This window comes from Squalius cephalus, assembly GCF_949319135.1.
Source record: "Squalius cephalus genome assembly, chromosome: 25".
In the NCBI taxonomy this organism is placed as follows: Eukaryota; Metazoa; Chordata; class Actinopteri; order Cypriniformes; family Leuciscidae; genus Squalius; species Squalius cephalus.
In genome coordinates, this window is record NC_137146.1 from 224,045 (window position 1) to 244,044 (window position 20,000).

Below are 20,000 nucleotides of genomic sequence, written 5' to 3' on the forward strand. Positions count from 1 at the left end.
TAATAAACATTTATGTTGATCCTACTCAATTGGAATAAAAGCATTTTGAAAATATGATTTTTTAAATATAGTTAATAATAAGCTATGCCATGTTTTTCTGCTTGCAGAAATCTGTTTCATTTTTGCATGAACATTGAGTTTAATACTAGTTTGTAACTGTGTATAATCCAAATGGATTTTAAATGCATAAATCTGACATTCAGTGTGATGATGATGATGATGATGATGAAGCCCGTCGACCCGTCGAAACACTGGTTTATGATCCTGCAGCTCTTTTGGTGAAATCATAACCAGCCCGTTTCCTCTCATTCATCGGCGCGATGGGAAAGACGCTCACATCCTTCCTGCGGCTCTGACTCCACTCGCTCGCTCTGCCGAGGACGAGGCCAGACGCTCAAGAGCAACTATTGTCTTTTGTTTGTATCCTTAAGTCGCACACAATACACGGCTTTTCCTCCTCGTATAAATAATCCCGTCCTCCTGAAAGAGCCGTGATTGGCTGAGCTCTCGCTGGATTCGAACATGTCCTGCTTTACTGTTTTCATCGGATCACAGCAGTCGTTGTGTTTCACAGGAATACGTTCATCATTTCAATGATCAGAGAAGAAAACAAGCTCACAATCACTGGATAAATGAACCAGCGCAATGATAATGAACACTCAAACTGACTCGACAAACGGTCTAATTCTACCTGATTTAATTAAAACATTAAATAATAGCTGTACAACAGACAATCCAGAGATCCTGACGGATGTTCACACTGGAACTGATTCAGCATCAGTGATTCAGGAATAAAGCGTCTGTCTGAAATAAAGGAGAGTCTGCCGGACTGACAGTCATGTGACCTCTGACCTCTGACCCTCTGACCCTAGGCCAGGACGTCGCTGCGCTTGCTGCTCCACACCACCAGCGCCACCATGGCCAGCGTGAGGACGACGGGGACGAGGATGAGGAGGGTGAGTGTGTGTTCGGGCGGGTCCAGGAACACCAGCTGGTCCAGGCTGCAGTTGGAGAAGAAGCGCTGGTGGACTCCGATGATGAAGTGCTCGACCAGCGGGTTCGGCCAGAAGCAGCCGATGCGTATGGCGTTCGCCTCCGTGCAGGAGGAGAACATGTGATACTCCCTGAGGAGAGACAGAAGACACACGTTAGACTGATATCACAGAGGAAACCAGAATATCAAGCTCGCATCAGTGACTCTCGGCTGATCCTGGACCTGTAGGAATACGACTCTATCACTGTACTGATATATAAGCTCCTTCAGGATTATCAGTAGCTGTCGTGTTTCTCCGCCAGGATTGCCCTCCTCCCTCCCCAGCTCCTCCTCCCTCCCCAGCTCCGCCTGTCTCCGTCAGGATTGCCCTCCCCCCTCCCCAGCTCCTCCTCCCTCCCCAGCTCCGCCTGTCTCCGTCAGGATTGCCCTCCTCCCTCCCCAGCTCCTCCTGTCTCCGTCAGGATTGCCCTCCTCCATCCCCAGCTCCTCCTCCCTCCCCAGCTCCGCCTGTCTCCGTCAGGATTGCCCTCCTCCCTCCCCAGCTCCTCCTGTCTCCGTCAGGATTGCCCTCCTCCCTCCCCAGCTCCGCCTGTCTCCGTCAGGATTGCCCTCCTCCCTCCCCAGCTCCTCCTGTCTCCGTCAGGATTGCCCTCCCCCCTCCCCAGCTCCTCCTCCCTCCCCAGCTCCGCCTGTCTTCGTCAGGATTGCCCTCCTCCCTCCCCAGCTCCTCCTCCCTCCCCAGCTCCGCCTGTCTCCGTCAGGATTGCCCTCCTCCCTCCCCAGCTCCGCCTGTCTCCGTCAGGATTGCCCTCCTCCCTCCCCAGCTCCGCCTGTCTCCGTCAGGATTGCCCTCCTCCCTCCCCAGCTCCGCCTGTCTCCGTCAGGATTGCCCTCCTCCCTCCCCAGCTCCGCCTGTCTCCGTCAGGATTACCCTCCTCCCTCCCCAGCTCCGCCTGTCTCCGTCAGAATTACCCTCCTCCCTCCCCAGCTCCGCCTGTCTCCGTCAGGATTACCCTCCTCCCTCCCCAGCTCCGCCTGTCTCCGTCAGGATTGCCCTCCTCCCTCCCCAGCTCCGCCTGTCTCCGTCAGAATTACCCTCCTCCCTCCCCAGCTCCTCTTGTTTCTCCGTCAGGATCACCCTCCTCCCTCCCCAGCTCCGCCTGTCTCCGTCAGGATTTGGCATTCCCCCTGAATCAGACTAAAATTCTCTAATTATGTTGTACATTAAAATTAATTGATATCTGCAATACATTGATGTTGGTTGTGTTCTGTTTACCGTGAGGAGGTTATTACTAATCCATGCTAGGCTAACCAGAACAGAACCAGACCGCCAATCCTAACTGTATGCTAACTGTCAATCATATCTGACCATAGCGGTCCTGACAGAACACACGCTATTACTGATATCATGGAGAAAAGCAGCTCTTTCCTTTTAATGTTAATCAGTGGATCAGTAATTTCCTTCTGGAAGGCAGTCAGAGACAAAGAGCTTTTTAAACGAATCTGTCGATCACTCACTCACTCACACACACACACACACACACACACACACACACACACACACACACACACACACACACACGCACACACACACAAGCTCAGCGCTTTATTACACTAGTAAACACGCAGTGCTCGTTCCCTTTTCAATAACATAATTTATATCATAATACGCAGACGCTCTTCCTCACACTAACTCCTGATCGACCAATGAAAACACAAAACTAATACTGGCATAAAGAACATGAAAACTGAATGTGTGTGTGTGTGTGTGTGTGTGTGTGAGAGAGCGTGTGAGTGAGTGTGTCTGTGGAGCCCATTAGTACCGTCCTCACTGAATCTTTATTGGTCATGTGATCGTATCATTCATTCATCAGGGATAGAAGCTGAGCAAAAACACACACACACACACACACACACACACACACACACACACACACACGAAGGTCATCGTCTCCTGATCCACTGACATGAGCCACTCTCTCTCTCTCTCTCTCTCTCTCACACACACACACACTGATTCAGTACTAATTCACACAGTGTTTTGACGTGATCATCAGTTGTGTAATAGACGTGTGTTATTCAGTGATATTATAGATCTGGCTGCACTGACACTATCAGATGAAACTGAACTCGATCTGAATAATGACTCTATTTACTTCTGTTCTTTACAACTGAATATCAATTTGTCTCATATTTGATACATTTTGCAACATTAATTTCCTTTAATTATTACTGTGAAGCTCCATTGAAACAATCAGTATTGTATAAAACACTATTGTTAAAGGTTCCTCGTTGTCATTCTAAATGGAGATTGTGCTTTTTCCGTGGTAAGTCCCAAACTCTGGAATAGTCTCCCATTCCACGTCAGGGCAGCTCCGTCAATTACACTTTTAAGTCTAATTTAAAAACGTATTTATTTTCTTTAGCTTTAGAATGAGTTATGTTTGTTTTGTTGTATGTGTAAAGCACTTTGGGGGAACAACTGTTGTTGTTAAAACGCTACAGAAATAAATGACACGACTTCAATTCTGAATAAACACTCAAACACTCTCTCTCTCTCACACACACACACTAACTACCCATCGCATCATAAACTAGTTTTGCATTGGTGTGGAAGAGCTGTTCACTGCAGCTGTGATGATGATGATGATGATGATGAGATCGCGCTTCAGTTCGAGACGCGCACGAGGAACGCTGAGAAGTAGCTCGTCTGATGATCTCAGTCGTACGCTGAACTCTAGGCCTTCATAAGCTCAGCTATTCTGTATTCTGGCGCCATTCCATGAAGTGAAAACATGAATCAGAATCTTATACTGTATCCTAATATGTATTGGTAGCCAACCTAAAGAAGATAACGGGAGTACCAAGATCTGTTTTCCCAGCATTCATTAACAACCTTGCAGCAACACTGTGTACTAGCTGTGAGCGGGCAGCGTGTGTTTGACAGAACAAAACATGCAGTGCACTACAGTAATCATCGCTAGCTGAGAGAGTGGGTTTCAGTTTGGCTATTGCTCTTAAATAGAAGAAGCAATTATGATGATGATGAGGTGTGTAAGGTTACTACTTCATGTCTGCAGTGAATCTCTCTCTCTCACACACACACGATGATGTTCACCTGATGAAGTGTGTGAGGTTGCATCTGTCGCCTGGATGGATCTGCTTCATGTCTGCAGTGAATCTCTCTCCACATCTCTCCATCTCCAGCAGAAGACGACTCTGGTTACAGTGAGTCTGCAGCGTGTGTGTGACGGGCGGGTCAGCGCCGTCTGTGTGTGAAGAGACACGCGTCAGTCCAACACACACACACACACACACACACACACACACACACACACACACACACACACACACACACACACACACACACACACACACACACACACACACACACACACACACACACACACACACACACACACACACACACACACACACACACAACCTGAGACACCAGACTCACCTGATAAGCCTCTCGCCACCAGCGCCTTCACTGCTGACAGAACAACACACAGTTTCAGTTTCACATCTGAGATTCTGTACAAGCATTTCACTTTCGTTTAATGGCAGAAAACTCAGCAAATCCCTGTTTACACACAGGGAAAACACTATTATGAACTGCATTTCTGAATGAATCTGAATCATTTTCTCTAGAGCTGAAATTTAATCATAATCGATGAACTTTGCAACATTACTGTTATGTTTTCAGTTTATTACTGTGAAGCTGCTGTATTGCATAAATGACTTCACTTTAAAACAATTTACAACCATGGTTGTATTAAAAACCCACACCAAACTCACCAAGTCCTTAATATATTCTTCAGCAGGATCTCATGCTTTGCTCCAGTGATCAAGAGTGACGGACAGCAGATTCTCTAGACCTTATTGTACTCTACCAGCATCAGTTCTGCATGTTAATGCTGCTCCGCCATCTAAACCACTCTAAACCAGCCTAGACCAGCCTAAACCACTCTAAACCAGCCTAGACCAGCCTAGAACAGTCTAAACCAGCCTAGACCAGCCTAAACCAGTCTAAACCAGCCTAGACCAGCCTAGACCAGCCTAGACCAGCCTAAACCAGTCTAAACCAGCCTAGACCAGCCTAGAACAGTCTAAACCAGCCTAGAACATCTTAGAACAGTCTAAACCAGCCTAGAACAGTCTAAACTAGCCTAGACCAGCCTAAACCAGTCTAAACCAGCCTAGACCAGTCTAGAACAGTCTAGACCAGCCTAGAACAGCCTAAACCAGCCTAGACCAGTCTAAACAAGTCTAAACCAGCCTAGACCAGCCTAAGCCATTCTAAACCAGCCTAGACCAGCCTAGACTAGCCTAAACCAGTCTAAACCAGCCTAAGCCTAGACCAGCCTAAGCCTAAACTAGCCTAGACCAGCCGGAGCAGCATGTAAACGGAGCCGGTCTTCAGCGGGTCTGTCCATGTCTGAAGAGACGCTGATATTCTCTGGATCAGACGGACGGCAGGACACAAAACCAGCTTCCCTCTCATGCTGAGTTTCACTCTCACACCAGTGCTTACTCTCTCACACCAGCGCTTACTCTCTCACACCAGCGCTTACACTCTCACACCAGCGCTTACACTCTCACACCAGCGCTTACTCTCTCACACCAGCGCTTACTCTCTCACACCAGCGCTTACTCTCTCACACCAGCGCTTACACTCTCACACCAGCGCTCACACTCTCACACCAGCGCTTACTCTCTCACACCAGCGCTTACACTCTCACACCAGCGCTTACACTCTCACACCAGCGATTACACTCTCACACCAGCGCTTACACTCTCACACCAGCGCTTACACTCTCACACCAGCGCTCACTCTCTCACACCAGCGCTTACACTCTCACACCAGCGCTTACACTCTCACACCAGCGCTTACACTCTCACACCAGCGCTTACACTCTCACACCAGCGCTTACACTCTCACACCAGCGCTCACTCTCTCACACCAGCGCTTACACTCTCACACCAGCGCTCACTCTCTCACACCAGCGCTTACACTCTCACACCAGCGCTTACACTCTCACACCAGCGCTTACACTCTCACACCAGCGCTTACTCTCTCACACCAGCGCTCACACTCTCACACCAGCGCTTACACTCTCACACCAGCGCTTACTCTCTCACACCAGCGCTTACACTCTCACACCAGCGCTTACACTCTCACACCAGCGCTCACACCAGCGCTTACTCTCTCACACCAGCGCTTACACTCTCACACCAGCGATTACACTCTCACACCAGCGCTTACACTCTCACACCAGCGCTTACACTCTCACACCAGCGCTCACACCAGCGCTTACTCTCTCACACCAGCGCTTACACTCTCACACCAGCGCTTACTCTCTCACACCAGCGCTTACTCTCTCACACCAGCGCTTACACTCACACACCAGCGCTTACACTCTCACACCAGCGCTTACACTCTCACACCAGCGCTTACACTCTCACACCAGCGCTTACACTCTCACACCAGCGCTTACACTCTCACACCAGCGCTTACACTCTCACACCAGCGCTCACACCAGCGCTTACTCTCTCACACCAGCGCTTACTCTCTCACACCAGCGCTTACTCTCTCACACCAGCGCTTACTCTCTCACACCAGCGCTTACACTCTCACACCAGCGCTTACACTCTCACACCAGCGCTTACACTCTCACACCAGCGCTTACACTCTCACCCCAGCGCTTACACTCTCACCCCAGCGCTTACACTCTCACCCCAGCGCTTACACTCTCACCCCAGCGCTTACACTCTCACACCAGCGCTTACACTCTCACACCAGCGCTTACTCTCTCACACCAGCGCTTACTCTCTCACACCAGCGCTCACTCTCTCACACCAGCGCTCACACTCTCACCCCAGCGCTTACACTCTCACACCAGCGCTTACTCTCTCACACCAGCGCTTACTCTCTCACACCAGCGCTTACACTCTCACACCAGCGCTTACTCTCTCACACCAGCATTTACTATCTCACACCAGCGCTTACTCTCTCACACCAGCGCTTACTCTCTCACACCAGCGCTTACACTCTCACCCCAGCGCTTACACTCTCACACCAGCGCTTACTCTCTCACACCAGCGCTTACTCTCTCACACCAGCGCTTACACTCTCACACAAGCGCTTACTCTCTCACACCAGCGCTTACTCTCTCACACCAGCGCTCACTCTCTCACACCAGCGCTTACTCTCTCACACCAGCGCTTACACTCTCACACCAGCGCTTACTCTCTCACACCAGCGCTTACACTCTCACACCAGCGCTCACTCTCTCACACCAGCGCTCACACTCTCACACCAGCGCTCACTCTCTCACACCAGCGCTTACACTCTCACACCAGCGCTCACTCTCTCACACCAGCGCTCACACTCTCACACCAGCGCTCACTCTCTCACACCAGCGCTTACACTCTCACACCAGCGCTCACTCTCTCACACCAGCGCTTACACTCTCACACCAGCGCTTACTCTCTCACACCAGCGCTTACTCTCTCACACCAGCGCTTACTCTCTCACACCAGCGCTCACACTCTCACACCAGCGCTTACACTCTCACCCCAGCGCTCACACTCTCACACCAGCGCTTACACTCTCACACCAGCGCTCACTCTCTCACACCAGCGCTTACACTCTCACACCAGCGCTTACACTCTCACCCTAGCGCTCACTCTCTCACACCAGCGCTCACACTCTCACACCAGCGCTTACTCTCTCACACCAGCGCTCACACTCTCACACCAGCGCTTACACTCTCACCCCAGCGCTCACTCTCTCACACCAGCGCTCACACTCTCACACCAGCGCTCACTCTCTCACACCAGCGCTTACACTCTCACACCAGCGCTCACACTCTCACACCAGCGCTCACTCTCTCACACCAGCGCTCACACTCTCACACCAGCGCTCACTCTCTCACACCAGCGCTTACACTCTCACACCAGCGCTCACTCTCTCACACCAGCGCTTACACTCTCACACCAGCGCTTACACTCTCACACCAGCGCTTACTCTCTCACACCAGTGCTTACTCTCTCACACCAGCGCTCACACTCTCACACCAGCGCTCACTCTCTCACACCAGCGCTCACACTCTCACACCAGCGCTCACTCTCTCACACCAGCGCTTACACTCTCACACCAGCGCTTACACTCTCACACCAGCGCTTACTCTCTCACACCAGCGCTTACTCTCTCACACCAGCGCTCACTCTCTCACACCAGCGCTCACACTCTCACACCAGCGCTCACTCTCTCACACCAGCGCTTACACTCTCACACCAGCGCTCACACTCTCACACCAGCGCTCACTCTCTCACACCAGCGCTTACACTCTCACACCAGCGCTTACACTCTCACACCAGCGCTTACTCTCTCACACCAGCGCTTACTCTCTCACACCAGCGCTCACTCTCTCACACCAGCGCTCACACTCTCACACCAGCGCTCACTCTCTCACACCAGCGCTTACACTCTCACACCAGCGCTTACACTCTCACACCAGCGCTTACTCTCTCACACCAGCGCTTACTCTCTCACACCAGCGCTCACTCTCTCACACCAGCGCTCACACTCTCACACCAGCGCTCACTCTCTCACACCAGCGCTTACACTCTCACACCAGCGCTCACTCTCTCACACCAGCGCTCACTCTCTCACACCAGCGCTTACACTCTCACACCAGCGATTACACTCTCACACCAGCGCTCACTCTCTCACACCAGCGCTCACACTCTCACACCAGCGCTCACTCTCTCACACCAGCGCTTACACTCTCACACCAGCGCTCACTCTCTCACACCAGCGCTCACTCTCTCACACCAGCGCTTACACTCTCACACCAGCGCTTACACTCTCACACCAGCGCTTACTCTCTCACACCAGCGCTTACTCTCTCACACCAGCGCTCACACTCTCACACCAGCGCTTACACTCTCACACCAGCGCTTACACTCTCACCCCAGCGCTCACTCTCTCACACCAGCGCTTACACTCTCACACCAGCGCTTACACTCTCACACCAGCGCTTACACTCTCACACCAGCGCTTACTCTCTCACACCAGCGCTTACACTCTCACACCAGCGCTTACTCTCTCACACCAGCGCTTACACTCTCACACCAGCGCTTACTCTCTCACACCAGCGCTTACACTCTCACACCAGCGCTTACACTCTCACACCAGCGCTTACTCTCTCACACCAGCGCTTACTCTCTCACACCAGCGCTTACACTCTCACACCAGCGCTTACTCTCTCACACCAGCGCTTACACTCTCACACCAGCGCTTACACTCTCACACCAGCGCTTACACTCTCACACCAGCGCTTACTCTCTCACACCAGCGCTTACACTCTCACACCAGCGCTTACACTCTCACACCAGCGCTTACTCTCTCACACCAGCGCTTACACTCTCACACCAGCGCTTACTCTCTCACACCAGCGCTTACTCTCTCACACCAGCGCTTACTCTCTCACACCAGCGCTTACACTCTCACACCAGCGCTTACACTCTCACACCAGCGCTTACTCTCTCACACCAGCGCTTACACTCTCACGCTTACTCTCTCACACCAGCGCTTACACTCTCACACCAGCGCTTACTCTCTCACACCAGCGCTTACACTCTCACACCAGCGCTTACTCTCTCACACCAGCGCTTACACTCTCACACCAGCATTTACTATCTCACACCAGCGCTTACACTCTCACACCAGCGCTTACTCTCTCACACCAGCGCTTACACTCTCACACCAGCGCTTACTCTCTCACACCAGCGCTTACACTCTCACACCAGCGCTTACTCTCTCACACCAGCGCTTACTCTCTCACACCAGCGCTTACTCTCTCACACCAGCGCTTACTCTCTCACACCAGCGCTTACACTCTCACACCAGCGCTTACACTCTCACACCAGCGCTTACTCTCTCACACCAGCGCTTACTCTCTCACACCAGCGCTTACTCTCTCACACCAGCGCTTACACTCTCACACCAGCGCTTACACTCTCACACCAGCGCTTACTCTCTCACACCAGCGCTTACACTCTCACACCAGCATTTACTATCTCACACCAGCGCTTACTCTCTCACACCAGCATTTACTATCTCACACCAGCGCTTACACTCTCACACCAGCATTTACTATCTCACACCAGCGCTTACTCTCTCACACCAGCATTTACTATCTCACACCAGCGCTTACTCTCTCACACCAGCATTTACTATCTCACACCAGCGCTTACTCTCTCACACCAGCATTTACTATCTCACACCAGCGCTTACACTCTCACACAAGCGCTTACTCTCTCACACCAGCGCTTACTCTCTCACACCAGCATTTACTATCTCACACCAGCGCTTACTCTCTCACACCAGCATTTACTATCTCACACCAGCGCTTACACTCTCACACCAGCATTTACTATCTCACACCAGCGCTTACTCTCTCACACCAGCGCTTACTCTCTCACACCAGCATTTACTATCTCACACCAGCGCTTACTCTCTCACACCAGCGCTTACTCTCTCACACCAGCATTTACTATCTCACACCAGCGCTTACTCTCTCACACCAGCATTTACTATCTCACACCAGCGCTTACTCTCTCACACCAGCATTTACTCTCACACCAGCGCTTACTATCTCACACCAGCGCTTACTCTCTCACACCAGCGCTTACTCTCTCACACCAGCGTTTACTCTCTCACACCAGCGTTTACTCTCACACCAGCATTTACTATCTCACACCAGCGCTTACTCTCTCACACCAGCGCTTACTCTCTCACACCAGCGCTTACTCTCTCACACCAGCGCTCACACTCTCACACCAGCATTTACTATCTCACACCAGCATTTACTATCTCACACCAGCGCTTACTCTCTCACACCAGCATTTACTATCTCACACCAGCGCTTACTCTCTCACACCAGCGCTTACACTCTCACACCAGCGCTTACACTCTCACACCAGCGCTTACACTCTCACACCAGCATTTACTATCTCACACCAGCGCTTACACTCTCACACCAGCGCTTACACTCTCACACCAGCGCTTACACTCTCACACCAGCATTTACTATCTCACACCAGCGCTTACACTCACACCAGCATTTACTATCTCACACCAGCGCTTACACTCTCACACCAGCGCTTACACTCTCACACCAGCGCTTACTCTCTCACACCAGCGCTTACTGTCTCACACCAGCGCTTACACGCTCACACCAGCGCTTACACTCTCACACCAGCGCTTACACGCTCACACCAGCCCTTACTCTCTCACACCAGTGCTTACTCTCTCACACCAGCGCTTACTCTCTCACACCAGCGCTTACACTCTCACATCACACTCTCACACCAGCGCTTACTCTCTCACACCAGCATTTACTATCTCACACCAGCGCTTACTCTCTCACACCAGCGCTTACTCTCTCACACCAGCATCTCACACCAGCGCTTACACTCTCACACCAGCGCTTACACTCTCACACCAGCGCTTACTCTCTCACACCAGCGCTTACTCTCTCACACCAGCGCTTACACTCTCACACCAGCGCTCACACTCTCACACCAGCGCTTACTCTCTCACACCAGCGCTTACACGCTCACACCAGCGCTTACACTCTCACACCAGCGCTCACACTCTCACACCAGCACTCACACTCTCACACCAGCGCTTACTCTCCCACACCAGCGCTCACACTCTCACACCAGCGCTTACACTCTCACACCAGCGCTTACTCTCTCACACCAGCGCTTACTCTCTCACACCAGCGCTTACTCTCTCACACCAGCGCTTACACGCTCACACCAGCGCTTACACTCTCACACCAGCGCTTACTCTCTCACACCAGCGCTTACACTCTCACATCACACTCTCACACCAGCGCTCACACTCTCACACCAGCATTTACTATCTCACACCAGCATTTACTATCTCACACCAGCGCTTACTCTCTCACACCAGCGCTTACTCTCTCACACCAGCGCTTACACTCTCACACCAGCGCTTACACTCTCACACCAGCGCTTACTCTCTCACACCAGCGCTTACACTCTCACATCACACTCTCACACCAGCGCTCACACTCTCACACCAGCATTTACTATCTCACACCAGCATTTACTATCTCACACCAGCGCTCACACTCTCACACCAGCATTTACTATCTCACACCAGCATTTACTATCTCACACCAGCGCTTACTCTCTCACACCAGCGCTTACTCTCTCACACCAGCGCTTACTCTCTCACACCAGCATCTCACACCAGCGCTTACACTCTCACACCAGCGCTTACACTCTCACACCAGCGCTTACTCTCTCACACCAGCGCTTACTCTCTCACACCAGCGCTTACTCTCTCACACCAGCGCTTACTCTCTCACACCAGCGCTTACTCTCTCACACCAGCGCTTACTCTCTCACACCAGCGCTTACTCTCTCACACCAGCATTTACTATCTCACACCAGCGCTTACTCTCTCACACCAGCGCTTACTCTCTCACACCAGCGCTTACACTCTCACACCAGCGCTTACACTCTCACACCAGCGCTTACTCTCTCACACCAGCGCTTACTCTCTCACACCAGCGCTTACTCTCTCACACCAGCGCTTACTCTCTCACACCAGCATTTACTATCTCACACCAGCGCTTACTCTCTCACACCAGCGCTTACACTCTCACACCAGCATTTACTATCTCACACCAGCGCTTACTCTCTCACACCAGCATTTACTATCTCACACCAGCGCTTACTCTCTCACACCAGCGCTTACACTCTCACACCAGCGCTTACACTCTCACACCAGCATTTACTATCTCACACCAGCGCTTACTCTCTCACACCAGCATTTACTATCTCACACCAGCGCTTACTCTCTCACACCAGCATTTACTATCTCACACCAGCGCTTACACTCTCACACCAGCGCTTACAGTCTCACTCCAGCATTTACTCTCACACCAGCGCTTACTCTCTCACACCAGCGCTTACACTCTCACACCAGCGCTTACACTCTCACACCAGCGCTTACACTCTCACACCAGCGCTTACTCTCTCACACCAGCGCTTACTCTCTCACACCAGCGCTTACTCTCTCACACCAGCGCTTACACTCTCACACCAGCGCTTACTCTCTCACACCAGCATTTACTATCTCACACCAGCGCTTACTCTCTCACACCAGCATTTACTATCTCACACCAGCGCTTACTCTCTCACACCAGCGCTTACACGCTCACACCAGCGCTTACACTCTCACACCAGCGCTTACACGCTCACACTCTCTCACACCAGCGCTTACTCTCTCACACCAGCGCTTACACTCTCACACCAGCGCTCACACTCTCACACCAGCGCTCACACTCTCACACCAGCGCTCACTCTCTCACACCAGCGCTTACACGCTCACACCAGCGCTTACACTCTCACACCAGCGCTTACACGCTCACACTCTCTCACACCAGCGCTTACTCTCTCACACCAGCGCTTACACTCTCACACCAGCGCTCACACTCTCACACCAGCGCTCACACTCTCACACCAGCGCTTACTCTCCCACACCAGCGCTCACACTCTCACACCAGCGCTTACACTCTCACACCAGCGCTTACTCTCTCACACCAGCGCTTACTCTCTCACACCAGCGCTTACACGCTCACACCAGCGCTTACACTCTCACACCAGCGCTCACACTCTCACACCAGCGCTTACTCTCTCACACCAGCGCTTACTCTCTCACACCAGCGCTTACACGCTCACACCAGCGCTTACACTCTCACACCAGCGCTTACTCTCTCACACCAGCGCTTACTCTCTCACACCAGCATTTACTATCTCACACCAGCGCTCACACTCTCACACCAGCGCTCACACTCTCACACCAGCGCTTACACTCTCACACCATCGCTTACTCTCTCACACCAGTGCTTACACTCTCACACCAGCGCTTACTCTCTCACACCAGCGCTTACACTCTCACACCAGCGCTCACACTCTCACACCAGCGCTTACTCTCTCACACCAGCGCTTACTCTCTCACACCAGCGCTTACTCTCTCACACCAGCGCTTACTCTCACACGCACGCCTTGAGGACTCGAGTGTTATTGTGCTGAATATAGCGTTTCCTGCGCCGGTCACAGACGAGGCCCGGGATAAAGTTTCCCTGAGAAGCTTCTGAATCCTGTGGGATCATCGGCCTGAAGTCTGTCCGTCATCCCGGATCAGAGGAACACTGTGAGAAACACTGTAACACTGGAGTAAAGCATGTAAACCACAGCGTCCTGAACCATCAGACTCATTCACACACAATTAATGTGAAAGCCTGATGATGCGCACTCATGCTAATTCATTTTAAAGCTGACATATTATGCCTATTTTCACCAGATGTGTAAATCTCTGGCGTCTCCAGAATGGTTAGGGTTAGTCAGAGTGTGGTTAGTCTCTGGTGTCCCAGAATGAGTCTGTGAAATTTCAGCTCAAAATACCAGATCATTTATTAGAGCTTGTCAAATTTGCCACTTTTTGGGTGTGAGCAAAACCGTGCCGTTTTTGAGTCCCTTTAAATGCAAATGAGTTTTAGCTCCGCCTCCGTTCAGAAGAGGGCGGAGTCTTTACTCGAGCTTCAGAAACTCCAGCAATAACAGAACAGGCCAATCTCCCTCATCCAGAATCCCAGTATAACCAGTAGCGAGTGCAGCCTTACGGAGAGACTCAGGAAGAGCTTCTGAATGTTAGTGGAGACATTTCTGTAGTTGTTGTGGAGTTACACTGATCATCTCATCATCATGTTTAACTCCTCCACAAGTGTCCACAGTTCCTGAGGTCTTTATAAGACAGCGGTGACATGTTCTGGTCAATAGTGTTCAGTGCTCGTCTGTGCTCAACCACAGAACAGCTTCAGGCTCTGCTGGATCTTCATCATTGCGTTAGAACTGGTCTCTGTTGGCGCTCGATGATGACCATGACGAGAAATTAGGAGGGCAAAAATGAAATATAAGGCATCAGTGGAGGAGAAGTTTATTAAGGGAAATATTCAGTCAGCATGGAAAGAAATAAAAGTAATGGCTGGTGCAAAAAAATAAAGAATCAACTGGAATTACTTTGAGTATAGGATAAAAAAGGGAGGGATAGCAAATGAATTTAATGATTTTTTTAGGCGATTCGATACACACGATTTTAATAAAATGAGTAGGGATTTTTGTTCTGGTTTGAAAACAGAGGAATATCTGCAAATTGATAAAGCTTCTGTTTTGAGGGTTTTACAGACCACCCAACAAAATAAAAGCCCTGGGCCTGATAAAGTCAGTGGGAGAGTTTTGAGGAGCTGTGCTTGTCAGCTCTGTGATATCAGTCATTTCATTTTTCAGACCTCGTTGAAATTACGGAGAGTGCCCTCAGTGTGGAAAAAGTCCATTATTGTACCGATTCCTAAAAAGACCAATGCCAGACAAATGAACGATTTTAGACCAATTTCTTTAACATCATTATTAATGAAGTGTTTTGAGAGAATTATTAAAACTTGGCTTGTAGAGCATACTAGTCAGCTGATGGATCTCCTATAGGAGAAACAGGAGTGCGGAGGATGCCACTCTTAAATTACATATATAAACATGTGGATATCGGTAAGCGTCATGCTAATTTATTATTTATAGATTTTTCTTCAGCGTTCAACACTATTCAACCAATTCCTTTAGCTGAACGTTTGGTTTCTGAATTTGACGTTCCTAAGGGTTTGGTGGCCTGGATTTTAGATTTTCTGACCAGAAGATCTCAGATAGTTCGGGTAAATGGAGAACATTCCCGGGAACTGTATTCTTCAGTGGGCTGTCCCCAAGGCTGTACTCCTTCACCTTTATTATTTATCTTATATACAGATAGGTGCAGAAGTCAATATCCAGACAGACATATTATTAAATATGCCGATGATACAGCGGTGCTGAGTAAGTTAAAGCAAGGTGACGCAGAGCATGGGCCCATTTTGAATTATTTTTTGGATTGGTGTGAGAGTTCTCATTTACAAATGAACGTCTCCAAAACTAAGGATATGACTATAGAATTTTATAATTCTGTCAGAACTCCATCTAAAGTAGTTATTGCGGGTAAAGAGGTTGAGAGGGTCAGTTCAAGTATTTGGGTACATTAATTGATGATAAGCTTAGCTGGGTGGAAAACACAAATCTTATTATATCGAAAGCACAAAAATGGTGATATTTATTGAGGAAGCTTAAGTCCTTTGAAGTGGATAAATCTATATTGATAATGCTTTATAGATCTTTTATTGAAACTGTTTTGACCTTTGCTATGATCTGTTGGTTTTATGGATTAAATGTTACAAGTAGATCCCAGCTTCAGCGCATTATTAATTTAGGGTCGAAGATTACCGGCTCTGTACAGCGGGGTTAGTCTGCTCTGTGTGAGACGAATGTTCTTTGACTATCCTAGAGGACACATCTCACATTTTGTTTTCAGGATTTGAACTGCTTCCCTCGGGACAGCGATATAGAGAGCCCAAGTGGAGGACCGTTAAAGCTTCTAGGTCTTTTGTTTCAAATGCAGTTATGAGTGTAAATACTTATTTGAAACAAAGATAAAGGTACCGTGAATTTTAATAGTAGCTATATGAAGAATCATTATAAATGCCCGGGGTTTGTGATGTTTTCGTAATGTTTGTGATGTTTTCTGTTTTATAAAAAATTGTATGTTTGTGAGGTTGAAGCTGCTTAAATTGCCCTGTAAAGGGACAAATAAAGATTTTTACTACTTTTTACTACTCCTACTACTACTCCTCCTCCTCCTCCTACTACTACTCCTATTACTCCTATTACTACTACTACTACTACTCCTATTACTCCTATTACTCCTATTACTCCTACTACTACTACTCCTCCTCCTCCTCCTCCTCCTCCTATTACTCCTATTACTCCTATTACTACTACTACTACTACTACTCCTATTACTCCTATTACTACTCCTATTACTCCTATTACTACTATTACTACTCCTACTACTACTCCTACTACTCCTACTACTACTCCTACTACTACTACTACTACTACTACTACTCCTACTACTACTCCTACTACTCCTACTACTCCTACTACTACTCCGACTACTACTACTACTCCTACTACTACTCCTACTACTACTCCTACTACTACTCCTACTACTACTCCTACTCCTATTACTCCTACTCCTACTACTCCTACTACTCCTATTACTCCTACTCCTACTACTCCTATTACTACTACTCCTACTACTCCTATTACTACTCCTCCTACTACTACTCCTCCTACTACTACTCCTCCTACTACTACTCCTCCTACTACTACTCCTCCTACTACTCCTCCTACTACTACTACTCCTCCTACTACTCCTACTTCTACTCCTACTACTACTACTACTACTCCTACTACTACTCCTACTACTACTCCTACTACTTCTACTTCTACTACTACTTCTACTACTACTACTACTACTACTACTACTCCTACTACTACTACTCCTACTATTCCTACTAATACTCCTACTACTACTACTATTCCTACTACTACTACTCTTCCTACTACTCCTACTACTCCTACTAATACTCCTACTAATACTAATACTCCTACTAATACTAATACTCCTACTAATACTAATACTCCTACTAATACTCCTACTAATACTCCTACTAATACTCCTACTAATACTCCTACTAATACTCCTACTAATACTCCTACTAATTCTCCTACTAATACTCCTACTAATACTCCTACTAATACTCCTACTACTACTACTACTCCTACTACTACTCATACTACTACTACTCCTCCTCCTACTACTCCTACTCCTACTACTCCTACTCCTACTACTCCTACTCCTACTACTCCTCCTACTCCTACTACTACTCCTCCTACTCCTCCTCCTACTACTACTCCTACTCCTCCTACTACTACTCCTCCTACTCCTACTACTCCTACTCCTACTACTCCTACTACTCCTACTACTACTCCTACTAATACTACTACTACTACTACTACTACTACTACTACTACTACTACTACTACTCCTCCTCCTACTACTCCTCCTACTACTACTCCTACTACTACTCCTACTACTACTCCTACTACTACTCCTACTACTACTCCTACTACTACTCCTACTCCTACTACTACTCCTACTACTTCTTCTACTACTTCTACTACTACTTCTACTACTCCTACTACTACTCCTACTAATACTCCTACTAATACTCCTACTAATACTCCTACTACTACTACTCCTACTACTACTCCTACTACTCCTACTCCTACTACTACCACTACTACTACTCCTACTAATACTCCTACTACTACTACTCCTACTACTACTACTCCTACTAATACTCCTACTACTCCTACTCCTACTACTCCTACTACTACTCCTCCTACTCCTACTACTCCTACTCCTACTACTACTCCTACTCCTACTACTACTCCTACTACTACTCCTACTACTACTCCTACTACTACTCCTACTACTACTCCTACTAATACTACTACTACTCCTACTACTCCTACTACTACTACTACTACTACTACTACTACTACTCCTCCTCCTACTACTCCTCCTACTACTACTCCTACTACTACTACTCCTACTACTACTCCTACTCCTACTACTACTCCTACTACTTCTACTACTACTTCTACTACTACTTCTACTACTCCTACTACTACTCCTACTAATACTCCTACTACTCCTACTACTACTCCTACTACTACTACTCCTACTACTACCACTACTACTACTCCTACTAATACTCCTACTACTACTCCTCCTACTACTACTACTCCTACTAATACTCCTACTACTCCTACTACTACTCCTACTACTACTACTACTACTCCTACTACTACTCCTCCTCCTCCTACTACTACTACTCCTACTAATACTCGTACTACTCCTACTACTACTACTCCTACTACTACTCCTACTACTACTACTCCTACTACTACTCCTACTACTACTCCTACTACTCCTACTACTACTCCTACTACTACTCCTACTAATACTCGTACTACTCCTACTACTCCTACTACTACTCCTCCTACTACTACTACTACTCCTACTACTACTACTCCTACTAATACTCCTACTAATACTCCTACTACTACTACTCCTACTACTACTCCTACTACTCCTACTACTCCTACTACTACTCCTCCTACTACTCCTCCTACTAATACTCCTACTAATACTACTACTACTACTACTACTACTACTACTACTACTACTCCTACTACTACTCCTACTACTACTACTCCTACTACTACTACTACTACTCCTACTACTACTACTACTCCTACTACTACTCCTACTACTACTCCTCCTCCTACTACTACTCCTACTACTACTCCTACTACTACTACTCCTACTAATACTCGTACTACTCCTACTCCTACTACTACTCCTCCTACTACTACTACTACTACTCCTACTACTACTACTACTCCTACTACTACTCCTACTACTACTCCTACTACTACTCCTACTACTACTCCTACTAATACTCCTACTAATACTCCTACTAATACTCCTACTAATACTCCTACTAATACTCCTACTAATACTCCTACTAATACTCCTACTAATACTCCTACTCCTACTACTACTACTACTCCTACTACTCAGTGCAGATCGGGTGTGTGTCCCGGCCTCAGGATCACGGCAGTGCAGAACGGGTGTGTGTCCCGGCCTCAGGATCACGGCAGTGCAGATCGGGTGTGTGTCCCGGCCTCAGGATCACGGCAGTGCAGAACGGGTGTGTGTCCCGGCCTCAGGATCACGGCAGTGCAGAACGGGTGTGTGTCCCGGCCTCAGGATCACAGCAGTGCAGAACGGGTGTGTGTCCCGGCCTCAGGATCACGGCAGTGCAGATCGGGTGTGTGTCCCGGCCTCAGGATCACGGCAGTGCAGAACGGGTGTGTGTCCCGGCCTCAGGATCACGGCAGT

The 20,000-nt window shown here is 48.7% G+C and overlaps 1 protein-coding gene across 2 annotated transcripts in view; it reads right to left on the reverse strand.

Annotated features, from left to right (window-relative positions):
• The window catches only part of LOC307153202 (receptor activity-modifying protein 3), a 33,842-nt gene that overhangs the window by 822 nt on the left and 13,020 nt on the right, over positions 1-20,000 (reverse strand). The window contains exons 2-4 of one of the 2 annotated variants that reach the window (XM_079862454.1): positions 4,458-4,490; positions 4,113-4,263; positions 1-1,124 (exon numbers count right to left, since the gene is read on the reverse strand). The exon at positions 1-1,124 is cut by the window's left edge and continues 822 nt beyond it. In XM_079862454.1, the coding sequence (XP_079718580.1) occupies positions 869-1,124; positions 4,113-4,263; positions 4,458-4,490 (440 nt within the window). In that variant the 3' untranslated portion in view covers positions 1-868. The remainder of the gene's footprint in view (positions 1,125-4,112; positions 4,264-4,457; positions 4,491-20,000) is intronic. The other variant, XM_079862455.1, reaches the window with a different exon arrangement.